The sequence below is a fragment of the Tupaia chinensis genome, unplaced genomic scaffold (genome assembly GCF_000334495.1).
Source record: "Tupaia chinensis unplaced genomic scaffold, TupChi_1.0 Scaffold143720_1, whole genome shotgun sequence".
Taxonomy (NCBI): Eukaryota; Metazoa; Chordata; class Mammalia; order Scandentia; family Tupaiidae; genus Tupaia; species Tupaia belangeri.
The window spans coordinates 6878-17005 of NW_006203569.1; the positions used below are offsets into that span (position 1 = coordinate 6878).

A 10128-nucleotide genomic window follows, 5' to 3' on the forward strand; every position below is an offset into this window, starting at 1 on the left:
AGAGAGAAAACACACCTCCAGATCTGGGACTTGAACCCTGGTAGGCCATGTAGGAGTTTAGCACCTTAAGCACCATGCCACCTGCTGGCCCTGACGCCACCTCTTAATAGTACCACAGTACGAATTAAATTTCAACACATGAATTTGGGGGGATATTCAGACCATAGTAAATAATTATCTTATTGTATTATGTAAGTGGCTTATTTCTTTCATTACTTTCCTATAATATAATGGCTTCTCTATAACATCAGAGCCTTGAATTCCCAACATATAGTTTCCTTGTATTCCTGGTATTTTGCACAGGGAATGGCACAGCAAAGAGTATCAAGGAATACATGACTAAATGGCTCTGGACTATTTTTTGTAAGAACTTCTGGTGTGGTGGAGTAGAGAAATCCCCACCCAGCCTATGATCTTATGGCCCCTGGCCAGGACAGGAGTTAGATGGGGGGAAGACATTTTCCCTGCCTTTGGGTCAGTCCTGAGCAATCTTAGGGATGGGTGAGGGGCCCACACCATTGTCCTATCTCTTGGCGTGTCACCTCTTATATGATTTATATGTCTCTTGTGAAAATTTGCTGATTTAGTCTTTTTCATAGCAGCCTTCATGTTTTATGGCTATACATTGATTCTCCTTCCAAAAGGGAAAGGGAGAAACCAAGACCCAGGTCATTAATCATATGTATTTCAATGGGTACCATCTATATTTGTATATATGCTTTGCTATATATGGTTCCACAGGAAAAACATGCAAAACTTTTCCGTTTCTACTCTTATGGCCAGCACCTTTACTGGGGGCCAGAAAAGCACCACTAAAATATGCTCCAGCAGCATTTGGTTGTAATTTGTGACATTTCCCAAACACTGTGCAATTGGAAAGATTGAGAGTGTAATTACTTGATGCTCCGCTTTAGGCTTAGTTAACGTTTTCTATTTTTTTCTTTATTTTTTAAAGGCACATTATTGAATAGAATCCCTTTTAAAGAGGTTCTTGCCAATTACCCATATGACAGTCTGGCTCTGAAAGGCCTTACTGGCATGTGAATAGTTTGTCATGTGGAATTCTGAGGTTTTTAGGGTCTTGTGGAGGTTTTATTATTATTTTATAATAAATGCTAGGTGGAGGAAGTCAGGAGGCCAGATAATAATGTGGTTTCAACTGTATTGTCGTTGGTATCAGAAAACTTATGAGGCAACCTTGAACTTGGGAACCTGTTTTCTTAACACTTCATCCATCACAGAAGGCCAGAAAAGCCCTGTCCTATTCACCACCAAGCACCTCGAGGCAGTGTGTAGGCATCCACAGGTAGATGCCCACATTTTGGTTAGGCTCGAAGTATGGGGGTGGGAGTGGGGGAACATGTGGTTTGTATTCAGCAAGATGGTTCCCTCTAAGGTCCTAATGCTTTCAAGATGCTGATAGAGCTATTAAGGGCTCTTGGAGAAAGATTACATTTTCTATTAAAATGGAGCCAATTTTGAATAAATAGTTGGTAATGTTATTAGTCTACAATAAATAAGCATTCCTGGGACTGGAGATATCTTCTAGAGAGGTGGAGTAAGGAGCTTGGTAAGTCCTCTCCCCAGGAAAGCATTGATAAATCTGGACAAAATGAGACTTGAGATTCTAAAATCAACCGTTTTGAGACTCTGGAAATAAACCAAAGGCATATAATAAATAGAGAAACATTTATTCAGGAGACACTGCATCATGGTTAGAGGAGTCTGTCGTGTTTTCATCCTGTGGTTGCTTCCATCATCCTTCCTCACCTTCTCTCCGTTCCATCTGTATGGTGGCTCTGCCTGGGTAAACAGGGCTATAAAAATAAGTGGCTGGGCTACCAGTGGGGTCTGATTTGATTGGGAGTAGAGTGTCTATCCAGGGGTTTTAGTAGAAGCCAAAGTGATCTCTTGGCAAAAAATCAGAGAAGACAACATCTGGGCTAGACCGTGCTTGTGATATTAGTTGTAACAAACAACAAACCAGCAGAATTAGAAATGTAGCAGGAGATCTAGGGAATGAGACAGACACAGTGGACCTTCATAAGTTCACATGTACTCCCTGCAGTCTGGAAGGCAAGATACCTGGGCAAGGCTTGTGTGCAGGCTCAAGAAAGATCAGGGAGTGTACCTACTCATTGTACCTGGCTGAATATGAGGTGAGAAAGTGTAGCAGAAAATAAACGTGTGTTCAGACTTATAAATCATCTGAGCTTTGAGTATATTTCCTAACCCACACACAGACTAAACTATGCAAGCATAGGGTGACCCTTAAGGAGCCAGGTTTGAAAATAAAAATGACCAAAAAATGAGGAAAAATATCATTGGCTATACATAATAGGGAAGATAAGACTTTATAGAATGAGTGCAGGTAAGTCACTAATCACAAACAAAACCAACAACTCCCAGGAGAACAGATTCCAGAGTTGCCGTAGCATGTTCTCTAAGGTGTTGAGTTTTTTAAAAAAAATTTTATGAGACTTCACAGGGCAATGGGATCCATGCATGGAGAAAGCAAACAGTCAATAGAAACTGTCTCTGGGGGAGCCCAGATTTTGGACCTAGCAGACAATATTTCAAAGTAGCTGTAGGCATATTTTGGAGATATTATTATTTGGTTCCAGGCCACTGCAATAAAGCAAATATTACAATAAAGCAAATGTAACGATAAAGTGAGTCACACAAATTTTTTGGTTTCCCAGTGCACATAAAAGTTATGTGTATATTTTACTATACTTTATTAAGTGTGTAATAGCACTATGTCTAAAATAATAATGTACATGCCTTAATTTATTGCTCAAAAGTACTAATCACTAGAATCTTCAACAAGTTGTAATCTTTTGCTGGTGGTGGGACTTATCTGGATGTCGATGGCTTTTAGCTGATCAGGATGGTGGTTGCTTAACATTGGGGTGGCTGGCGGTTCTTAAAGTAAGAGAACATTTAAAGTCTGATGCATTGATTGACTCTTTCACAATTTCTCTGTAGCATGTGATGCTGTTTGATAGTATTTTACCCACAGTAGACTTTCTATCAAAAATTGAAGTTAGTCTTCTCAAACTCTGCCTTTGTTTTATGAATGAAGTTTACCTAATATTCTAAATTCTTTGTTATTTCAACAGTGTTCACAGCATCTTCACTAGGAGTAGATTCCATTTCAAGAAACCACTTTCTTAGTTTATCCATAAGTAACAGCTTTTTATTCAAGATTGATCATGAGATTGCAACAATTCAGTCCCATCTTCAGCCTCTACTTTTGGTTCTCTTGTTCCCACCACTTCTGCAGTTATTTTCTTCACTGAAAAATTGAAACTCTGAAAGTCATCCAGGAGGAGTTGGAATCACCTTCTTACAAGCTCCTGCTAAAGCCGATGTTTTCACCTCTTCTCTTGAATCACAAACATTCTTAATGTCCTGGAGTGGTGAATCCTTTCTAGAGGATTTTCCATGTTACTTTTCCCAGTTTCTCAGAGGAATCCTATCTATGGCAGTTATAGACTTATCAAAAGTATTTCTTAGATAAGACTTCAAAGGCAGGACTCCTAGATCCATGGGCTACAGAATAAATGTTGTGTTAGCAGGCATGAAAACAACATTAATGTCCTTGTATATCTCCATCAGAGCTCTTTGGTGACCGAGTGCGTTGTTAATGAGTGATAATATTTTAAAAGCAATCTTTCTTTCCTGAGCAGTAGGTCTCAACAGTGAGCTGAAAAGTACTCAGTAAACCGTGTTTTAAATAGGTGTGGTGTCATCTAGGCTTTGTTGTTTATAGAGCACCAGCAGAATAGATTTAGCATAACTCTTCAGGGCACTAGGATTTTGGGGATAGTAAGTGAGTATTATCTTCGACTTAAAGTCACAAGTTGCATTAGTCCCTAGTAGAGTGTCAGCTTGCCCTTTGAAGCCTTGGAGTCAGGCATTGACTTCTTTTGTCTAGCTATGAAAGTCCTGGATGGCATGGCGTCTTCTTCCAATAGAAGGTTGTATTGTCTACATTTTTTTTTTTTTTTGTTAAGTGGGGCTACCATCATCAGCTATCTTAGCTATCTATATCTTTTGGAAAACTTTCTGCAGCTTCTGCATCAGCATTTGCTGTTGAACTTGCCTTATTATGTTAACGGAGATAGCTTCTTTATCAAATTTCATTAACCTCTGCTAGCTTGAAACTTTTCTTTTGTAGCTTCCCCACCTCTCTTAGTCTTCATAGAATTGAAGAGAGATGGAGCTTTGCTGTGGATTAGGCTTTGGTGTAAGGAAATGATATGGCCTGTTTGATCTTCTATCCAGACCACTAAACATTTCTCTATATCAACAGTAAGATTGTTTAGTGCTCTCTCTCTTTTTAATCATATGTGTTTTCATTGAATAGCACTTTTAATTTCCTTTATGAACTTTTATTTTGCATATGTAACTTGAGTAACTGGTGCAAGAGGCCCAGTTTTTGGCCTGTCTTGGTTTTTGACATGCTTTTCTCACTGAGCTTAATTATTTCTAGCTTTTGATTTGAAGGGAAAGACATCTGACTCTTCATTTCACTTGAACACTTACAGGCTGTTGTGGGATTATTATTTGGTCTAATTTTTATGTTATTATATCTCAGAGAATCAGAGTCCTAGAAAATAAATGGAATGGCTGGTCATTAGGGAGTCAGAATACATATACATGTATTAAGTTACAGGCCAGCAAGTGGTATGGTGATTAAGGTATTAGATTCTCATACAGCTGATCTTGGTTTGAGTCCCTGACTCAGCAGCTTGAAAATCACACTGGACGTGTGTGTGTGTGTGTGTGTGTGTGTGTGTGTGTGTGTCTAAAATCCCATGAGGAAAATGGAAGAGAAGGGATTGCAGTGTGTTAATTTCCCCTGGGGAGTGATTTCTCATTTTCCTTCTCTCTCTCGCTAGCTAGCACATGTGCCCTATTGGGGGGGGGGTAAACAGCTAAATTCTCTTCAGAAATAATAGAGGATTGAGGATGGTGGGCTGACATATTAAAAGTATTAAAAGAAAAAAACAAGAATTTTGTATGAAGTGATATTATAATATGGAAATAAAGGCAAAATAAATAAAGATAAAGGCTGAAATGTGAAGTTGTAGCTAGCTGACTTGCTTCACAAGAAGTTCTAGAGGAAATACTTTTGGCTGAAAGAAAACTAATGGTAATACAAACCTGCTCAAAGAAAACATACTGGTAAATGCAGTTCAGGAAAACAAAAATGCAGTGTTTACTTCTTTTCTTAATTAACTTAAAAGACAGCAACAGAACCAATCATTATTAACTATGGGTTTCTTTTTCCACTAATGGAAGGTTGGTATAATGATCAGAACATTAATTAATATACTTAATTAATAAAATAATAGAAAAACTACATTGTTGATAGAACTTGACAAGGCCTGACATTCATAAAGCTCTCAAAAAGCTAGAAATAGAAGGGAACTTCCTCAGCTTGATAAAGAACAGCCACGGAAATTCCCTTAGCTACCGTGATACTTAATATGGAAAGAATGCATGTTTTCTCACTAAGATTGGGAACGAGGCTAGGCTAGGGAGTCAACTCTCACCCCTTCTATTTAACATTCTATTGGAAGTTCTGGTCAGTGAAATGTTGCAAGAAAAGCAAACAACCAAACAAGTAAACCTATCTATGTTAGAAAGGATCAGAAACTGTCATTGTTCTCAACATAATACGATATGCAGATAATCCTAAGGAATAATTAAAAACTATTAGAACTAGGGTCAGCTTGTAGCCTAGAGGTTCAGGGAGCTAGCTCTCACATGGGTGGTCATGGTTTGAATCTCAACTGTGGTGGATTGAAAGACATGCCTGGTGTGTGCGTGTGTCCCAAATCCTGACAGGATGGAGAAGTGGAGGAGAAGGAATTGTGATATGACCACGCCCTGTCAGGGGATGCTTTTTCTTTCTCTGTTTCTTTGTCTTTCTCTGGCAAGTTCATATGCCCTCTGGACAAACTATTTATATATTTATTTAAAAATGAGTTCAGGAAGGTGTCAGTACTGAGCAACATATAAAAATATGAACATATGACCGGTATTTCTATGTACTAACATTGAGTATTAAAGCGAAACAAAAAGACAGCTTTTTATTTTTTAAAAAAAGATGGTTCTCTTTCCAGTAGACTCAGAATGAATAGTGTGCTTTGTATAAATTAAAATATTAGCCCAATATATGTATAGTAAAAATTACCACACAATTAAAAGAGAAATTAAATCTAAACAAATGGCAAGACATTCTATGTTCATGCATTGGAAGATTTAATACTGTCGAGATGAAGTTCTTCCCAAAGTGATCTATAGATTCAATGAAACCCCTATCAGAATCCCAGCAGGATTTGTTTTTAAGAAATTGGCAAAGTGATCCTAAATTTTATATATAAAATCCAAATAAATAGAAAGAACATTTTTTTCATCAGTGAATGCAATACCCTGTTCTCTTGGAACAGCATATTTGATTTATTTGGGTTAGAAGGGAGGGTTATATGGACAGAGACTGCCATTCCACAAACAGGTAGGCCTGGTTTGTCTGGCTGGTGGCACACCAGTGCTGGGTCATCAATTCCCTCTCTCACTACATGACTGTATCTTCTTGCTCCATGCTGATTCAGAGAAACCACTTTCCCCACTGAAGACAAGTCTTGTTCTGAGTTAGGGTCAGCCAGTGGTTGGGCTCTCTGCTGGAATGGATTCCTCAGATCCTCCCATGATAGCAGATCCTCTAGAATCTCTGCGTGCAGCATTGTGGAGTGTGATGACTACTCCTATAAATTTGTTTCTTCTGCACAGTAGCCTGCAAGTACCACAAAGTTGAAATATCTGACTCTTGGTTGAGTTTGTAGCAGGGACCTGTTCTGTTCTTCTCTTATCTCAAAGAGCACTTCAGTGGAGACCAGCTTATGGTACTCTAGAATACATGCAATACTGACTTATTATTAAATTTTTAAATTTTGCTTTAATTTCAGCTGATTATTTACCTTGGAACCAACCAAGACGAGAGCTCCTTCGTCCACAACGTAACTACCGGCCAGCATCAACCAGGTTTGATAGTAGAACCACACACCAGGATGACTACCCCATCAAGGGTCTTGTGAAAACTGTAAGCTGTAAACCACCACCCATACCCAAGCTCTGTAACATCCCCCTGGAGGATCTGACTAATTATAAGATGAACTACGTGGCCCACCCTCTGGAGAAACGCTTTGTGCACGAGGCAGAGAAGTTCAAACCCTGTGAAATCCCCTTTGAGAGCCTTACCACCCACAAACAGTCCTACCGGGGCCTGATGGGGGAGCCTGCCAAGAGCTTGAAACCTCCAGCTAGGCCTCCTGGACTGGATACACCTTTCTCTAACACCACTGAATTTCGAGATAAGTACCAAGCTTGGCCTACGCCCCAGATGTTCTCCAAAACTCCTGCCACCTATGTCCCTCCTGAAGAGAAGATGGATCTTCTGACAACAGTGCAGGCCCATTACACATACCCCAAGGGTGCCCCAGCTCAATCCTGCCGACCATTGCTCCCCATTAAGAAGAGCGGCCGCTTTGAAAGCTCCACCACCACCAAGGACGACTATAAGCAGTGGACCAATATGCGTAGGGAGCCAGTCAAGCCCATTCCCCAGCTGAACCTGCCCTCTGAGCCCTTGGACTGCTTGACCACCACTCAGGCCCATTATGTGCCCCACCCACCTATTAATACCAAAAGTTGTAAGCCCCCCTGGTCTGGCCCCCGAGGAAATATCCCTGTGGAGAGCCAGACCACTTATGCCATCAGTTTTACTCCCAAGGAAATGGGCAGGTGCCCAGCTTCATATCCTGAGCCCCCTGGCTACATTTTTGAGGAAGTGGATGCTTCAGGGCATAGGATATACAGGCCAGTGTCGCAGTCAGGCTCTCAGGAGAGCAGTTGTCTTTTTGTAGGTGATTCAGAAAACCCCAACCAGAGGGAGTTGGCAGTGTCAGCTTGATTTTGAAGAATTGTTACTTAGAGATTGCACAATACTTTTAAAAGCAGACAATTGAGAATTATTCACTGGACCAAAAAAAAAAAAAAATTCCCAAAATGGAAAAAAAAAAGTCTCCATCAACATTTTCAGGACACTCGAATAAAATGAGAATCACTTGAACTCAAGGCAAATAACATTGAGTTGCTGGCTAATTAACCCCCTTTAACCCTCCTCCTACTGTCTTCTCTCTTTCTTCAGGTCCCTTGTTTTGTGTTCATGGAAACAAGGCTGATATATAGGAAGTTTCCTCTGATCCAGATGTATTTATTAATTTAATCATTGTATAACTTAACATAATGATTAACCCTTATCAAGTATAAGGTAACAGAGTTAATTATTTTTTGGGGGGACCGAATCTGTAGGTTTGTGTATTTACTTCTATGTGTCATCTACACAGAGTAGTCTGTGTTGCTTGGGACCTTTGAGGAGAGTACATGCTAACGTCTCCATTGCATCCTTGTACTGGTGAATGTGCCTTGGGTTTGGTCTGGAGTGTATATTGGGTTCTCTGTGCTCAGGGGTGCTTCACAACTTCACTGTAACACACCAGTGAGAATAATAGTGTACAATGAGGTGTAGATCTCTCTAGTCATGGGTGATAGAAAGAAGAGGTCCTTTGGCAGTCTTAGGGGTACATGGACCCATCAAACTTCTCTCTACTTATAAACTAGTGTATGCTCTGATTCCAGGGAGAAGAGGGGAACAAAGGAATCCTTGGTATAGTCAGTAACCAGACCCTGGACTATGAACAGAAGCTGTGAACTCTTCTAAAAGCTCAAAGCCTGGAAAAAATTGCCTCAGGCTAAACTGGTTTTTAGGATAGCTGAGTCTGCTTGTTCCAAAATGACAGCTGTGATCAGCCTTGTGACAAAGCTTGACATTGTGGTGAGCTGGGTCTTACCCTGGAGGTTTCTATCTTGGGCATAAAATTTGATTCTAAAGCCAAGTAATTTAGACATTAAAAAAAAATTGGGCAGAATGAGGAAAGACTTTGTTCAAAAAAATCTTATTTACAGAATCAGATGGGCTCATGGGTCTGGTTGAGCCTCACACAGGGACGTAGATTGATACATGCAACATTCACCTCTGAGCCCACAGATTCCTAAAATCTGTGGTATCAGGGAACTTGGAAACAGTGTCAAGAAGGTGAGAGATTTTGCCTTGTCTGGAGACTTAGACTTAGGCTTTGGGCCTGATTCATGTCCCACCAACCTGTACCTTTCATCCAGGTTCCTACCCCTTACATCTTCACTATAAGCTTTGTGTCACTGGGTTGGGATCTATGTAATGTAATGCTCTCTCTGGTTATATGGGGTCTGAATACTTACCCTTATTGGGTAGAGAGGCTCAGAGTATTTAAGCATTTTGCCCCAGGCCACACAGCTCAGTAGCAAAGCCAAAATTAGAAATCAGGTCTTCTGACCCAAGATTCACTACTCTTCTACAACACCAGGAACCTCTCATCTTCTGTGTCTCAGACCCCCTGGCTCCATAAACTGCATTAATAGCTTTCTGCCTGAGCTCATTGGAGTCTATTAAGCCAAAGGAGGACACTAAGAATGGTAGGTTATTTATTTATTTATTATTTTCTCCCTTAGCATAAAAAATACTGGTACTTGATTTGAAAGCCACATAGTGCTAAATTGCTTATAAAAATATGGAAAATCTCTCATGTCCCAGCCCCTCAGCCCTCCCCAGTTATTGCTTCTCTAGAAAGAAAAACACCAAATTACTTTATCTGTTTCTGGTAGTACTTTCCTTCTTTTTTTTTTCAAAGAGAGTGTTATTTTCTTTTCTTTCTTTTTTCTTTTTTTTTGCTATAAGGCGTGTGTGCCCTCTGGAGGGACAGAGAGATGGGAAGCGAGAAATCCCCTCCCCGCCCCAGGGGTGGCCACACTTCACACATTTCCAGCCCGAGTTTTAAGCCACCAGGTCTAGGACTTGAACTCTGGTCCACTACACGAGAGTCCAGAGACTTAACCATTATACCATCTGCTGGTCCCTTTTATTCACATTTCTAAAAGCTTTGTGTATACTGCTGTCTGCTGATTCATGGATTTTCAATAGTGTGTTTTGATAGATTAGGTATTTGGTTCTTGTATATG

The 10128-nt window shown here is 40.2% G+C and overlaps 1 protein-coding gene across 1 annotated transcript in view; it reads left to right on the plus strand.

Moving 5' to 3' along the window:
* SAXO1 (stabilizer of axonemal microtubules 1) overlaps nucleotides 1-8157 on the plus strand; it is a 14545-nt gene extending 6388 nt beyond the window's left edge. Inside the window, exon 2 of the mRNA XM_006164774.1 lies at nucleotides 6981-8157. Coding sequence (XP_006164836.1) covers nucleotides 6981-7984 — 1004 coding nt within the window. The 3' untranslated portion in view covers nucleotides 7985-8157. The remainder of the gene's footprint in view (nucleotides 1-6980) is intronic.
* Nucleotides 8158-10128: the final 1971 nt, after the last annotated feature.